We start from the raw sequence: 18213 nt of genomic DNA, 5'->3' as shown, positions 1-18213 counted from the left end.
GATAGTGTTTCATTTGGTAACGTTTTAAACATCTTATTATGAAACAATGGACATTATTACTTGGGCCAATGAAAATGTGGCAATGGGTAAAAATGAGAGTTATGAGGCACAGAAACTAACAAGAGAAATATCCAAACATTTGTAATTTTCTAATCCATCAATCTACAGCATGAGGTGACTTGCCATGTGTTGCATTCATTTAAACATTATGACATTTTAAGCTAAAGTTATATTTATATGAGGGGTGAATGTGCTTCATCACGCACCTCTGTAGTGAGAAAGTCAGCCATATAACTAATAAAATGATAATACAGACTACCTCTAGGACCCTGACCTTATACACAGGACTATAATATTTTTCTGTCTTCAAACGTTTTAGAGCTTATACAAGCACAGAGGAAAAAGGCTGATCAGCTGATATTTAACACACTGATTGATTGAAATTTCTGTGGACTGTGAAAGTTGTGAGAAGTGGCTCAAAGACAAATACAGGTAAAGCAACTAAGATTATGATTGTCTATTTGCCAGGAAATTTCTCACCAGAATAAAAAAATAAAAATAAATAAAGAATTTATCTTTTGTTTTAGTTTATGTGGCCAAATGGTGTTCATGTTTTCTGAAAAAAAAAGAAAAAAAATTCACCATGAATTTAATGCTTTACATACAAAATGGTGACTTTTTTGATGACTGGCCTTCCCTTAATTCTTTCTCTCCCCGCCTCGCTTCCACATGTTTGTGAGTTTCGGTGACTGTGGCTGGTCCACGGGTCATGTGATCTCTCTCTCTCTCCCACATACTGTAGTGTGTGGTCCGCTTAACTGCCAGCTCAAAACCAGTGATGTGAATAACTAGATTCTGAGAGGGACTTTGGTATCTGACAACTATTGCCCTGAATTCTAGATTAAAAAACACACAATTAAACCCAAATGGTACTTCTTTAAAATGAGTCCTGCAGAGGTACTGAAACACTCTTATTCTAAAAAGTCCAACACAGTGTTTCTTCTCTGAAACGTTCTGTCCAGAGAGGAATCCGGTGTGTTCCTCACACTGCAGCTGGTCTGGCCTTGCAGATCTGCCAAGACACAGATGCTAGGATGCTGTGCTGGAACGGCACACTGCTGAACGTGCTTGCAGCCTGTTTGAAAAGAAAACAAGTGTAGAATATTTGAACCTGGCAGTACAACAAGGTTGTTGTGGCTTTGACTGTAAGGTGTGATATCCACCTGCTTTAGGAATTGCTGTGCACTTTGGAACGCATCTGTGTGATTCTTTACCTGCTTTTTAAATGTGTCTTTTGAGTGAAAACAGGCTTGGATATGCTGCTGTTGCTGAGGGGTTTATTTTCCCTGTGGTAGCTGAGGTGAGCTCCTCAATCCCAAGGTAAATTCTGCTTGCCGACAAGGAAAAATAATGTATAAATATTTTGAAGGAAGCTGGCCCCTGGTTGAAAAAATGGGTTGGCTCTCTTTTCCCCCACACCACCCTCATACATGAAGGCCAGGTCCTCTGCTGCCGAACAGACCGACATGATTGTTTATTTTTCCCATGCCTACCACAAAAAACTACAACATCCCCCCTCTCAAAAAATACACATGTTCCCATACCAAGAAATAGAAAGAGAGGAAGAAGAAAACAGGGGGAGACGAGAGGTTGGGCAGAAAAATATCAACAAGTCGTCATTTACATCAGAACAAAAACAAATAAACCATGAAGAAAAAAGCTGCTAAGGAGTTCAAGCTTTTTTAGAAAAAGAATCCATCTCATGTGGTATGGCAGCCTGCCAGAGAAATCTAATATGGATTTATATACAAAGTGCCTAGTCTAACATAATGAATATTCAATCATGCATGTACCCTATAAAACAATTTCACAAGAGTAACTGAAAGCCGACTTTGTTTATAACAAGATGGTAGGGGGGTGAATAAAGAGCTAAACTGTTGACCCATCGGGGCCTGGAAATCTCATGCTGGATTAAGTGTTTATACTCTTGGCTAAATGAGGCTGAATTCCAGCTCTGTGAGTTCTGTCCCCAGTGATTGTGTTACTGTGGGCTCCCATGCAAACTTGGATGCTGCCTTTCATTCTGCATGCCTAGAGTGCATTTCAAGAAAAATTTGACATGTTGGTCAATGAAACAAAAAACAAAAAAAAGTATCCATGATAATTCTGAAAAATTATACTTCATGTAAATCTAAATTTACTTAAAACACGTGACAAAATGCACTCTTGAATTCTTGGTTTCATGTGGTTCTAAAAACCATTTTCAATAATAGCTTCAAGTCATTACTTGTTGTTTAGTGTTATGTTTTGTAACCATCAGGAGAAAATAATAATACATTTTTCTTTCACTCAGAGTCAAACGTGAGTGTGCACATCTTTCTGTGTGGGAGCATGTAGTTATGCTATTAAAATGTTTCTGCATGCACAATCTATACATTCATAACAATAGTTTATTACATTAGTTATAACAATTTTTTTTAGAATACACATTGCTTCAAAGCAGGTTTACAGTAATTAGAAATACTGTCATGTCTGTAATGCCTTGTTGTTTTAACATGGATCTGTTTTAGGGTTGGGTAATATGGGGATATATGATGATCTAAATGATCTTCCAGATTGATCTATATTGTATATATTAGTCGTATAGCAGAATCATTACAGTATTTATTAATCTAGGATATGTTCATTTTTACATATACAAGTACATTTTTAACATTTCAAGTTGCATAAATTAACAATGTACTATGGATGAACATAAATTAATGATGATAGTACAAGTATAAATTCATATTAACCTACATGAATAAATAATGTAAAATACTGTTTACTTAGAGTTTATATGTTTATGCAAATGTTAAACAAATTGAACATTATTGTAAAGTCTTACCATGCAGTCTTTGACATTTAATCATAATGAACTAAATAAAATGTTTCATACTCTGCTGTATTAATCTTATTTCAAATGACTCATTCATTCAATTGACTGAATGTCATTTGTTTCAAATCTTTCTATTCTGACAAAATGTTTCATTATTTTGATTTTAGAATATATATGTTAATTACTTTATGCAGGGTTAGACTAGCTTTCACTGCCAGATGAATTAAGACTCCATCAATAGTTTACACTGACAGAAAATATTCTTGCTAGTTTGTTTAAAATACGAAAACCAAAAGTGGTCATATAGAAATGTTCATGGAAAAATCATTCTGTAAAATAAAAACAAGTTGGTTCATTTTGTGATCTTAGGGTGATCTTAATAAATTGGCTTAGCGACAGCCTGACAGCTTCATTCACTGCAAATCTGTCCTCCACAATAGCATGCGCCACTAATCAAAGATTAATTTAATATCTGTTTAATATTCTCCACAGAGAAGGAAACCTCGGAGTCCATTGCAAATGGGTCTTTCGGTTAATAAAGCACTACAGTGACTAAACATTAATAATTACACAATCACATGGTGTGTTCTGTTCTCCTGTCACTGAGGTGACTGTTTAACATTTCTAAGGTGTCATCATGATTGAGAATGTGCAGTCATGAAGTATTGTGTTTCCTGTGCTATTTTAACCTCTCACGTTCATTTGTTTTAAACTGTCATGCTAGGCAGCTCTAATATGTGCCTTATGTTTCAAACATATTTTAGTTTAATGTTTTTCATCTAAATTGGGCTTCTCTGTGAATGTCCCACTGCGCTTTGCTTCTCTGTGTGGTCTGTGCCTGGTTTCTGTGTCTTTCTCTGACTCAGCTCTGTCCCCATGTCACTCTGACAGTAACATTGCTGGCTAATTGCTATACTTGGTAGTTTGTCCTATTATGGTTAGCCTCGAAAACCCCAAAGTTTTCATGCTTTTCCTTTTTCCTTTTTTACGAGCCACTTAAAGAAAACCCTTTCAGAGGTGGTTAAAATAAGACTTGTGGTTTACCTCACTAGATAAATGACTAAAGAAAGTGAGGCCTGGCTGATATTACCTCAAGGATATTCAATATCCAGCAATCAACGCGAAGGACAGCACACTAACGGCCTTTGGTCAACACATGCTAGCTAATGGAACAGCCAGCATTGGCTCACTCAACAAGAAAATAAACAGAGTGAACCAGAAGTTATAAATGGAGAATTATCTGCTTTCGGTGGTTTCCTGCCCACTAAATAGTCACAGCTGCCTGTGTTTGGGGTAAAGATACACAGTGGAGTTCAGAACAGGCAGCCAGTCAGATATCTGAAGCCCAGAGATTAAAAAGAGTTTGGGGTTTGAAGTTAATAATACTGCCAAGGTAATATCCTCAACACACACACCTCTGGCACTATCTAACAGTAATTCATGCACACTGTTCTTCATATCTCACACATTTCTGTCATTCTAAATATTTGTATATGTAGACAGTATATTATATTATATTATATTATATTATATTATATTATATTATATTATATTATAAATTTTGTTGCTGATAACCAGTAGACAAAATATATTACAATTCTGTACTATTTTATATGCATAATTTAAAAATAAAACAAATCTAAAATCAATAATTTATGAAAGCATTATAATGATGAAAAATTGATATTCATTGTGACATCTCCTAAAGATTATATTTAAAAGTTTCTTTCTGATTTCTAAATTGTAATACCAGTATCAGTATGGTACAGATATAGTGTGTATTCTTACTTGTGTGTTGCAATTAATGTGTTTACAAAGGAAACTCAGTTCATTTCATGAGTTAATTCAGTTAATCAGTTAATTATGTAAATGAACAGTAAGCAGTAACTAAACTAGACTACGGGGCCTCAGCAAACTTCCAAGATGATTTAAAATAAGACAAAACAAGCATTAAATTAAGCTAATACAGCATTTTTCATTTACCCCTTTCAACAACTTCTTTTGAAAAATAGGGGTTTGCATGGTTAAAAAATAAATAAATAAAAAATTACTATATATGAGGAAACCTAATTATAAATATATGGTTTATAGACCTGGAAAAGTAATTGAAATTAATAAAATACATTTTAAAAAGAACATAAATGTTTTTGGTTATGTCAAGGCTAAAAATATTTTATGGGGTAGAAACTGAGAATAATAATAATTGGTTGGCTTTATTTTATTTTATCCTTAATCCTTATCCAGTAAATGACAAATGACTGGAAAAGTCTTGCTGCATTTGAATATTGTTGTGAGCAATGGGAGTCAAAAGGTGGAGAACCACAGCTCTTCACTGAATAAGCTACACTGCAGTCATTTTTATAACAGTTGTTCCACACACACACACACACACACACACACACACACACACACACACACACACACACACACACACACACACACACACACACACACACACACACACACACACACACACACACACACACACACACACACATTCTAGTTCTCATGCTGGCCCACAGCTGTGACAGTTATCCTGATGGAGCCTGAGAGTGAATCATTGCACCAATCACTCATGGGATGTGTTCCATTTAACAGGTGAAGGCAGCCACTGAATAAAGAGACAGGAAACAAGTCAGGCCAACAAAAGCTTCAAAACCTGCTTGTGTACTTTGAAAACATCATGCCGGCTGTCCAAACACACTCTGTGTAATTAGGAGAAACAGAAAGAGGGGAGGGAAGGGATGGGGATATATTTTCTATCACTGCTGAGTCGTAGGCTTTCATATGAGTAGTGAGCTAAGGGCTAAACAAACACGGCCAAACTGAATCTATCAACGCGCACAAACACAGTACGTCAGGACCAGCAGTGCGGCATGCTGCAGCCAATCCATCTTATAGTCTACTGGAATGCAAATGACCTGATTGCTAACGATCAAATGGTCACTTGAAATAATTCATCTCAAATTAATCCATAGAGTAAGCAATAAAATATGTTAACTCGACTTTAGCACTTTACAGTGGGTGAGGCAGGGCATGATGTAGGCCTATTATTAACAGTTTAATTACCATTGTTTTGAAATTTCATCCATCACATTATTTGTCTGCCATCCCTGAATTCAGTTCCTAAACCCCTCAGATACATGAGGAATTAAACACCCAGCTGGCAGACACAGAAGAGTCAATCAGTCATATTTATCACAATGCTTCAGTGGATGTTAAATGTGTGTGCTGTGTGCTAACACAAACAGGCAGCACAGAGAGATAAGAGGGTATTTATGCAGTAATTAGCAAGTGTGAGAGTGAAATGGTGCTGCAGACAGCAGCAGCTCTGTGTGATATTTGCTGGTGCTGTGTTTAAAGGCAGCCTGAGTAAACAGTACAGGGAAGGTCAAAGGTCAATATTATTACAAGGAAGTCTTGAAACAGTGGGACTATGGAGCAGAGGAAGAACTGACAGCTGTTTCCCTGTTCACTGATCAAACATGACAGGATCTCAGTTCCTACATGTCATGAATAAAGACTTTGAAGATGAATTAGGATGTTTGGCACTAATAAAAACTGGAGAAAAAAAAAAACATTCATTAAACACATGCATACATCACATGTACAAACATACATACGTAATTTTACATATATATTACATTAAAAGTAAAACTTTTATGTGGTTCATTAATATTTATGAATTGTTATAATGCAAGAAAATTGACAAAAATGTGACAACTTATTGATAAATTAGTAATGGTAATTAAAACAAGAGAACATACACTGTCCTATGCTGCCCCCTGCTGATGGTATTCCTAATTACAAAGCCCCTGAAGTCTTTTTAAAATATCAATATTGGCTGTCAAGAAAAGTATTCACCTATTTTAATTGTAATCATTTTGTCTTTTCAAATGAGAATCAAGTGTGATGGATTTCCTACAGTATTGCCAACAAACCATTCACACCATTTTGCACTTTAACAAAACAAACATAAAAATACTGCTATGGGGAGATCTCAAGCTTTCATTTCATCAAGCCTCTTTGAATGTGTGAGTGTGAAAATAGCAGTTAAATCTCTACCTACAAGGCGTTCTTAGCAGGGATCTGTACCCAGTGGAAAACCCCCCAAAAGTGAACCGTACTGAGCCGTACCGTGCTGTACCATGGAAGTGGAAAAGCGCCATAAAATATACTTTCAGTTGTGTGTGTATGTGTGCTTTTGTCAGCCTGTACAAAACAGAGAATGCTGAGCAAACAGCACCACGCATCAGTCAGTGTTTGCCCAGTAAACCATGTGAGAAAAAATGAGGGTGGGGGAGAAAGAGAGGCACAAAGGAGAGGCTAGATTGCCCTTAATCACAGGCTACATATTTTATACCTATAATTAATATATATATATATATATATATATATATATATATATATATATATATATATATATATATATATATAATTTAAATATATATAAAAATATTTGAATTTTCCTGTTTTTATCCAGGCTTCACCAGCATGTGGTGTTTCGAGCACTTTTAAATGTGAAACATTTTGCGAAACAGTTGGTTCAATTAAAGGTGCACTAAGCGATTTTTGAAAAACGCTTTTGACCACTGTGTCAGACCGAGTCTCAAAACAAACTCATAGCCAGTCAGTAGTAAGGGGCATGTCTAGTAATGATGGGAAAAGAGAGCGCTCAGTGAATGCACAGGATGGATATTAGTTGATTGGCTAATGTGAGAGATGGCAGTAAAAAAAAAAAAAAAAAAAAAAAAAAAAAAGGAGGAATATTTTGGAGGAACATTAAAAGGGTTACAACAGACAAGAGGTAGGACCCGCGTAAATATTGGAGCAGCTTTCACATGATTGAGTTTGTAAGAATCCACCCGCCAGCCCAAAAAGCATAATCCAGCGGCCTGGTCAAAAGTTTAATGCATATTCGGTCTATACTTTGCGCTTTTGAATTTATCAGGACTTAAGTTTCTTAGTCTAGCTCCGGGTTCAATCTGACCCCAATTTTAAGTGATCGGTTTTTAATTAGAAATATTGCCTAAATTTAATGACCACAAATATTAATTGTATATTAATTTAGATATTTGATTATTCCAGCCTCACTATACTTTCAATTATCCGTTCACTGGGGACCTAATGTCTCTTTTAAGTCTCACGTTGGCCTTACGTGGATCTTACGCTCACAAACTCACCAGTCTGATGTTAGTCAGAGGGTGTAGGTAGACTAATACCTGTTTTGCCTGCCGCCTACTGCTTGCTTATGACATACAGTGTAATTCACTTAGTCCTTGTTCGTACAACTTGCTAATATCAGCCATATACAGAAATCAGAAGGTCTCAGATACCGTGCCTACTGCTCCTACAGTATCATTCATGAGCCTTCAGTTTGACCTATCCTGGCCGTACATCTGCGGTAACAAAAGCCTCCTCACAGTTTATTAGTCATACTGATTTCAGGAGAGTTCAGAATAAATCAAATAATAACATTTTATTATTAGTCAGGTAAAATTGTATCATGTGAATTACATAACGAAACGATTAGAAGCCAATTTAGAAAAGAAAATGCAATTGTGAATCACATTTTAGCCACATGGCAACCTTGCTCCTGTACATGGTTTACTGTAGCTATATGAAAAATAGCCAAGTTTTCCACACAGGAGACAAAAAAATTTTACACAGTCACACATGTAACAGTTATCCTAATTTTACATAAGACACATGGTCTAAAATGCACAGTAAAGCACTCAGGTGTTTTAGAGAATAACTAGTTGATTAACTAGTTTATGCACACATGTAATAGAACAAACAATACAGTGTGCTCTATGGGCACAATGTGTTTAACACAATTACATTTCTGAATAAAAATTAAATGTATACCTGACTTCAGGATGATTCATAGTATGGAGCATATGAAATACACTCCACACTACGGGCTGATCTAACTACAGAATCGCCAAGTAGTGTTTTGTCACTTCCCTTATATACTCAGACCAGACAACAAAGACATCTTCAAATCAGTTGTAAAAACATGGTCACACCTGGCTGGAGATAGATAAACATTCCCACAGACCCCTAAAGAAGGACACACCCCCTCCTCAGCAGAACACAATTCTACAAAGGTTTTCAATATTTCTCATAATACAAGTGACTACTGTGAAATTGAGACCAATTTACCAATCGCACAGAGAACTTTAAAATGATACCAAACATGAAAAGTTAACGATCATGAATCCTGAAGATATAGTAAATGTTTTATGTGAGCATAGCAACTTGAGTTCTTGGCATTTCTCTATCAACTTTTAGTGACCTGGACCATGTACCCAGGTGAAGGGGCTGACGAGCAAATGGTCGTTCTTCCAGGTCTTCCTATCTGATAAGAGTTGATCAAAGCCCACTGTTTTGTGGCATGGCCTTTGTATTGCAAGAGTTCCTGAGTGTTTGGCTTCATGAGGAGTTAATTTCACTCCTTGCAAGTTGTTTCTTCTTGATAGGTGTTACGTTGATTTTGTTTTTTCACACAACTTTTCTGCGTTGGTTTTCATTTGAATAGGCCTATGCTACGGCAGCTGGCAGGCATAGCAGATTCCGACATCGTCGCTGCCAGGGTTGTGTACGTATGTGCGATAAAACTTTGGTGATACACTACATCAGGCCAGTAAAGGTAACTATAGGTCTCAATAAAAAATAAAAACAGGTCTAGTTTGAACAAAAACTAATTTTATTATAAAGAAACCTGCAAACAATAAATAGTTTCATTTTTGGTTACATGACCAAGGTGTGCCCTGATGTTAGGAAAATATTTTAACAGTTTTACAAAAAAGAAATATGTAGAATATACAAAGGCTGTCAATGTAGACAGTGACAGACTGTGCACACATGTAATTGTGCATATATTTTATACACAGTGCTATTTGTCGAGTTGTTTGTCTGTACATAAAAGAAATAGCAGCACATGAGAATGAAATAGTGGAGTGTGTTTCCACTGTAATTTGCAGACATTTGGTCAATCTCGGGACATATGTTAAAGAGATAAACCACCCAAAAATCTGCTGTAGATTTATTCGACCTTAGACCATCCATGATGTAGTTTACTTTTTTTTTTTCTTTTTTCAGTTGAACAGTAAAGAAGATTTTTAGCTGAAACCATGGTCCTTGGTGATTTAAAAAAAAAATGCAATGGCTACCATCACTTGAGAGTCAAAAAAAAAAAAAAAAAGCATATACAGGCAACACAAAATTAATACTTAATCTTACGAAGCAAAACAATAGGCTTGTGGAAGAAACTGAACATTATTTACAAAATTATTACATGCAATCCATAGTTTTAGGCTATCTGAAGAAAAAAGTTCACCAACTGGTGGATGGCTTAGGGGTGAGTAAAGTAACAGTACATTTTCATTTTTGAGTGAAGTATCTTTATGTCCTGAGATTATGACCAAATGTCTGAAAATTGAAAAGAAAATACTCTCACCCTCTCAATCCTATTGTAGAAAAGTCAGATTCATTCTAGTGCATTGGTTTATCACAAATGGTCCTCTCATACAGTAGGTAGCACAGGAAAGTGTAGTTCATTCTAGTGCATCTGATTTATTCAAGTGAATTAGTTAATTCCAAAAGCATACTCTAATATGTGTATCAAAATTGACGGACAATGTTGGATGGACAGAATGATCACCATTTCGCGTCTATGTATTAAAGTATGTCGGTTATGTAAATTAGGGTGTTTCTGTATTTATTGCACATTTACCTGATCAGGTTTGATACTGTAAACCTAATTGCGATGCGTCATTCAGTTAATAAATGTGTTTCTATTCACCATAAATGACCACTTTGACACACCTTCCCACTGACTTACATTTTCCTGAGATTCAGTGCCTTTTTTTTGATCTTCCCTGAGAAGCAGAGTTCATGTAGTAACACATTCATTACTCTTTGCAATTTCAGGTTTCATAGTTTCAGTAAACTTACAAACTCCTCTTGGGGATATTTTTATAATGTAATATCCAGTAAGAATGTCCTATATATATTTTCATAATAACTTTAGTAACTTGTGCAAGACTGCAATTATTCTTTCAGAGACCCCCTGTCTCACAGAGCTTTTAGTGCTTGCATTTCTTTCCTTTAGCCGATGTTGGGTGTGTTTCTGAGGAGCCGTACAGCAGAGGTAGACTATAAAGACATATGATCCCCAGACTGATGCAGACACAGACCAGAGCTGATCCAACTGTGTTATTAAATGTGATAGGAGGAGCAGTGACCAGCAGCTGTGACCGTCTCAGCACCATATCAGCTTCGATGGCCTTCATCTGGAAATGTGTCCCAATTATTGCACACACGTGAAACAGTTGATGGCTGTGGCCTGTAGGGGTCAGAAGAGAGCCATTCACGTGAGAACAATGAATGAAGATTTCCTGAAGAAATCCCTGTGGTCCTGTTTTAAAGATGTATTTTCTTAAGTGTGGTTTCTGAATTTCTTATGAATCTGGATTCTTAATTTAACACCCATTATAATTCAGATACTGTCTGTGTTCTGAAAACCCTCTTTAATGAACTAGTTCACACCCATAGGGTCTTCTTAGAAGAGATTGTGAAAATGCACAGCTAGAAACAGACACTATAAAATATCTAATATTTATAAATATTTAATATCTATGTGAGTGGTCATTACTTACCTATGTAATCAAAGCGTCCAGGTGCCAGTCTCTCAGGCAAGTGTGTTGCAAACAGGAATGCGGTAAGATAAGCAAGCAATGTATGGTGAACATGAATGGAGTTTGCTTCGTTATCAGTGCAACCCTCACCTACACACAGAAACAACTAGAAAGAGGCAACACAAAAAAATTACAGGTCACGCCATGTAGTGTATTCATATGCTCAAACAATATATTTTTTTTTAACAATGCACTGCAGTGGGTTTTCAGAGGAAAAGAAAAAATCGAAATCTAAAATTTAAGAAATGTGTCCCCAGTGGTTAACAAATACAAGATGAATTTATAAAACAGTCATTTCCAATACAAATCACAGAATTACCAGCTTCATTCCTTTGGGCATTAGGTTTTTTAACCAATCAGATCTTTGTCTGAACATTCTAGGCATTTGCGTTGAGTGTGCTGAAACTTACCCTGTAGAAAAGAGGAATGTTGTCAAACAGGTAAGGGAAGGCAAAGGCAAGAATTCGCAACACCTTACTCAGCCGTGGGCTCTGTCTCTCAGAGAATCTGACAGGTAAGGAAAGAAAGAGATTTTTTTATGTTCATTAATGATAACATCAGTTTCAGTGCTGGTGGTAAGGTTATGTAATTGTTAGGAGCAGTAAAGAGAAACTGATTGTTCATAATCACAAAAACACAAAACCACCTCATTAAGAAAATGAGGTGGAAGTGTTTTGTGTTAGTAATATTATAGAGCATTTTAACGGGTTAAAAGACAGATAAAGAAAGCATATTAGTGAGCGCCAGAGGATTCTGACACATTCTGTGTTTAAACTGTTACCTTTCATCGATGTCATGGTTATAGTGTAGGAATGGTAAGCCAAGTTAACAAAAAAATGTGAAAAATGAAAATAATATTCAACTATAAAACTGCCATGTCATACACCACCACAGTGTACACCATTTCTTTCATGGTTCTGTTTGTGTCCATGCTGAGGAGTTAGCGGGGTCCCTAACTTAACAGCATTTTTCAGTAGCATAAGCTATTTTCATAGTTAATTAATTTATTCTAGTAAATCAGTTCATCCCAAATGGTCTTCTCTCTCTCATTTATCAATATGTGAAATACAGAATTTGAAAATAGTCACATTCAATTCTTATATACTACACAAATTCATACTATATAGAACATACTTTTTTAACATGTAAGCACTTATTGAAAATAAGTACCTACTCAGAGAGTATGTGATTTCAAATGTAGCCAGCATTGAAAAAGTGAAGCATTGTAGTGAATGGTTCGGACAACTCATTTAAATCAACTAGATTTAGTCCCTGTAATATAGCTACTGTTTTTGACATGTAAATTCTGTTCTGTAAATTAGGGTGTTTTTGTATATTTAGCATAAATTTGCCTGTTCAAGTTTGATATTGTCACCCAAACTGATGCAATAATGAATTGAAGCTTGTTTCACATACTTACATACTCATTCACCAGAACTATGTAACCCACATTTTTGCAGCCTGCATTTGTGTTTTCAGTATGGTGGTGTGTTAGCAATGAGGACTATAGAATGAAATGGAGCCTTACCTCGAGTAGCAGGACAGGCTGGTTGAGATGATGGTGTTTAGTACAGCTACAGGGATGTAGTATGCATGAAAAGTGCTGTTCACCCATGCATCAGGAAAAACATATGCAGAGTAGCTGATTGCTGAACCTGCATCAACATGTTTCCATAATATTAAGCATCAAAAAACTGTTTTCAACATTAATAAATATAAGAATGTTATTTGAGCACAAAATCAGCATATTAGAATGATTCTAAAAGGATCATGTGACACTGCAGACTGAAGTAATGGTTGACGAAAATTTAGCTTTGACGTCACGGGAATAAATTACATTTCAAAATGTAATCAAATAGAAAACAGTTATTTTAAATTGTAATAATTCTTTACATATTACTGTTTTTTTTTTTTCTGTTTTTTTTCTTTTCTGTAGTTCAAATTAATGCCCGGGTGAACATAAGTGACTATTTTCAAAAACACTAAAAAAACATTTCAAACTTTTGGCTAGCAGTGTATTTTTATACTGTTTATATTTGTTATTTAGATAACACATATATATATTCATACTCAACATGATGACATTATGATGCCTAAATTCACTTGTATTATTTTGATTATTAGTTATTGGCCAAAACATTTTTAAATAATGATCAGCTTATGTGTGTTGGACAGAATTATATTACCAGTACATCTCTAGAAATAATGTACAGCATTGTGATACTGTATGCTGTATGTGATGTGTAATGCAATCTGTATTTTTATTAATTGTGCAAGAATTCCATTGTCTGTTAAATATTGCAATACAGAACTTTGAACCTTGAACTTTGTCTTTATGGCAATAATTTCTATAACAAGCCAAGGAACTGAGAGTGCTGAAGTGAATGTGCCTGTGTGTTCCTCCCTTACCGAGGCTGTATAGGCTGAGCGCTCCATAGTCAAAGAAGTAACAGATATGGCGAGCACAAGTAGACATGGTGCTGAAGGTGTGGGCGCAGCTGGAGGCCAATGGATACACACAGCAGGAGAACAAGAAGACCAGCAGAGGCCATGTATATGCATCATACAGTGCATTCTCCATCAACAACACTGTCATCAACTTCCATAGAAAATACCTGATGGAGAAAAAAGGGATGAGACAATGACAGACAAGTTTTTCCTCTTATGACTGTTTACATTCTTTTCCACAGAAAGCCTAACAGGAAAATTGCTTGCATAGTTTCTACACACAGTTTCTGACATGGAAACTACACAATCTATATCTAAGCAAGTGAATGTGTTTTACTGTGGAAATGAGGAAAAAAAAATTGTATTCAGATGTTTAACCTGCCCAGACTTGCTTGCAGAGTTTGTTACTATAGGAATGTATCTGTCAGGACGACACAGAAACAAACAGAAGTACATAAACACACACGGATCGCACAAATCAGTCTTATCAGTGAAGGTGTCTATAGTTCTAGTTTGATCTCTAAAGAGCACCAGTAAGGCTGGTTTCTATGCTGTACAGTATGTACAGTAAAGATCAGAATTAATACAGATGGTAGAGTTTTATAAAGGAGATTTTCCAAAGACATCTTACATTCAGGGTTCCCATGCCTGCAGACCAGCTATATATTTACTATAATAACACTTAAATTCCCAGGGTTTGCTATATCTATAGGAACATGACATCTAGTACTTACAGTACAACATAAGAGTAAAGACAAGAGTACCTGAAAACCATAATTAAGTAAAAGTACATATACCTTAGTGAAAATGACTCCATTACAAATTACAACTCACCAATTCCAAAACAACTTGAGTAAAAGTCTTAGAGTATCTGATTTTAACAATAATTTAATACTTTACTTACATTAAATATAGGCTCAAAGATGCATGTCAAAGAGACATGCCACTGAAAACAAGAAAGAGTTTATTTGTGAGGGCAATCACATTTATTTTCTAAAAACAAAATATAACTGAATAAAAAAAAATAAAAAAAAATCCCAAAAAAACAATATCCTTCAAAAAAGGTATCTTCAGTATAACGGATAAATAAAATAATGTTAAGTAAAATTAAAAAGTCAAAGCCTGGATGTGCTGGTTTCGTCCTCATTGCCGTCTGCAGTCATGTCCTCATCTTAAACCTGTGATTCACAACTACTTGCTAAGGAACTCGCATTCACATAAAGTAGCCTTGCTGACAATTTTAAGTGAGTAAGGGCAAAACCCACGAGATGTAGTCTGTAGTTGCCGATATCACTTCTTTTGTAGCAAAAATAAACTGCAGCAAAAAAGCTTGGTGCCATGCTAAATGTAACATGTAATTGCAGCACTCATTACAAATGTAGTGGAGTAAAGAGTACACATATACTTATATGTGTATACACATGTACATATACTTATTAAAACATGTAGTAAAGTAGAGAGTAAAAGTTACTAATATCTTTGATACTCCGTAAAACTACAGAGTATCCAAAAAGATCCTTTGATAGTACTGTAATTAATTACATTTACTCAAATACTTCACACCTCTGACTTCTGAGAGCTTCTTAGATTTAGCAATGTGCCCTAAAAAAATGTGGCATTTAGAGTTGTCTTATTAAATGTAGTCTTTAAATCTCAGATTTTTGAGTGATGAATCATGCTTACAGGTCTGATTTACTCTTGGCTGCTTTAGAGGGATCAGTGAGTTTAATGTAACCAAACATTAACACAGAGTCAGGTTACAGATTCCAGGTTTTTTGTCCTATTGATTTACTGTCAGTTGACTGTGTATTTAACCATTGTGTGGGATCAGAGGATGTGTTAGCTTTGAGATATGGCATACTTTAAACATACATGACATGGAAAAATATGTAAAAAAAAATATGTAAACATGTTTTTGCACTGAACTGTAAATTGACATTTACATGTAATAATTTAGAATATGCTTTTACATCCATAGAAAGATGATTCAAAGCAGTTTATCATATACAGCAGCCAATAACGGAACAGTGATTTATGCTAGATTATTACACAATTTATGCAGAACAGTAGAGAAAAAAAGAAGAGATGATGAAAATATTATTAAATAATATTAATAAAACAATATAACATTTGATAGTATATGTTTATTATAGCTTTATATTATAAAAATGATATAATATTTATTATTTAAAAAGTAGGTTTCCATTTCTTTTCATTCGTTCCATTTCTTCATTCTTTTTTTTACTGTAAAGCACTGGTTAAAAGAAACATATTATTAATGACTGGATGCGTGAATAAGATTTAAAATGATCTCAGTTCTGTTCACAGACCTCAGATGGAAGTTGTCTGGAAAATAAAGTGATTCAATGACAAGTATGCAATTATCTAGAAAATTAAAAATTAACCATTACAGCCAAAATTGAATTGCCATAAAAATATACAAATAAATAAAACCATACAAGATCACAATAAAGCCAAATAGACTGACAGAAGTTAATAAATCAATGGTGACATGAGCGACTCTTCAGCATCTTTAGGTCTGGAGAAAGCTCTGCTGAGAATCACACTAGGAGATCATTAACAGTGATTGCAGACCTTCTGTCATCATCCAGTAAGGTTAACTCTTCTAGGAACGGCTCAGTTGGGTTAAAGCTCGGTGAGGGACGTAACAATCCACTCTGAAGATTTTCAAGTCAAACTACTGTAAGTCTGAGCACACCGTACACACACACACACACACACACACACACACACACACACACACACACACACACACACACACACACACACACACACACACACACACACACAGTCTAAACACTGTTGCCATGTAACCCAAGGCCATTGTTCCATTAAAACTGTGTGAGTTCATATACTATTGTCTGTGAGTTATAAGATAACAAATGCCTTACTGAGAAAGTGGCAAAGACATGGAGATATTGAGAGAGAAAGAAAGCAAGCATGAGAGATAAAGGGTGACAGAAATTGCGCAAATGAACGTTTCGCTGTACCATGTTGGTAGAAAGTGTGTCCAGACATTGAGGGTCTCATTGGTGAGCTGAAATAGACTCAACACACAGTCTGTGGCAGAACTACGAGGGTGCCGATATCCAGAGATGATACTGTCCTCGTGAAATGCCTGCCATGGGAAAAGAGTTACAAACTCCTCATTTAATAAAGACAGCAAAGCAGCTCTAGCTACAGGTAAAAATGTAAGGCAATAAAATAATGCAAAGCATTAATATAAAGATCTCAATATGTTTGGGTACAAACCTTCAAACTGTTTTACATCAGGTTGCACAGTAATAAGAGAGTAAAGAAAATACAAATCAAGTGATTCTTTACTTCTTATCATCAGTTTATCTATACCAAGAACACCTTAAACTACTACAACTAGTTAAAAGCACACAAAATCTGTTTGTTGTGGTAATTTTGGGTTTGTTAAATGAGTGAACTTACTTTGGGCACTTGGTGGACAGTAAAGACACGCCGTAGTTTGATGAGGCTGAACATGATCCCTAGATGAACGGCCCTCAGTGCCTGACTCAGGAAAGAGAGGCTAGACATACATCAGCACACCGGCAGGTATGGAGAGACAAATGTACATACAGACACTCTTCCACTCCACCTGATCAGAGACAGGCTCGGTTAGCCCTGCCCTTTTCATCACACCTACAGACATCAACCTCCATCATAAAGACACACCTGACACACACACACCCGACAACCGGCTAGGTGAGAATGCTCACAGGAGCTATTCATAGGCACATTGTTTCAGAGTTCAGAGAGTTTCACTCCAAACATGCACATGAATGCACACAACATATTTGTAGACAGGTTTCCATATACAGTATACTACCGTTCATAGGTTTGGGGTCATTCAGAGGTTCCCACAAAAAGTTAAGCAGCACAACTGTTTTTAACTGATAATAATAAGAGATGCTTCCTGAGCACCAAATCAGCATATTGGAATGGTTTCTGAAGGATCATGTGAAACTGAAGAGTTGCTACTATTCAATTTTGGAATAAATTACATTTTAAAATATATTAAAATAGTTGTTTTAAATTGTAATAATATTTCACTGTTTTACGTTATTTTTTGCATTTATCAAATAAATGCAGCCTTGATGATCATGCAACTTCTTTAAACAACATTTAAAAGAAAAAACGTCTGAATGGTAGTGT

General features: G+C 35.6%; 1 protein-coding gene across 1 annotated transcript; it reads right to left on the bottom strand.

The window, feature by feature from the left end:
- Positions 1-9571: 9571 nt before the first annotated feature.
- On the bottom strand, positions 9572-17927 carry LOC109094179 (membrane progestin receptor gamma-B-like). The gene is made up of 8 exons (XM_042760168.1): positions 17488-17927; positions 17040-17167; positions 13990-14195; positions 13108-13235; positions 12362-12405; positions 11991-12087; positions 11542-11686; positions 9572-11228 (listed from the first exon to the last, which is right to left on the bottom strand). Exons 1-8 carry the CDS (start codon positions 17593-17595, stop codon positions 10969-10971), a joined length of 1116 nt encoding a protein of 371 aa, XP_042616102.1. The 5' UTR covers positions 17596-17927; the 3' UTR covers positions 9572-10968.
- Positions 17928-18213: the final 286 nt, after the last annotated feature.

Source organism: Cyprinus carpio, chromosome A7 (genome assembly GCF_018340385.1).
Source record: "Cyprinus carpio isolate SPL01 chromosome A7, ASM1834038v1, whole genome shotgun sequence".
NCBI classification, from domain to species: Eukaryota; Metazoa; Chordata; class Actinopteri; order Cypriniformes; family Cyprinidae; genus Cyprinus; species Cyprinus carpio.
The sequence above is the reverse complement of the archived record's forward strand: the minus strand, read 5'-3'. Positions and strand labels throughout refer to the sequence as shown.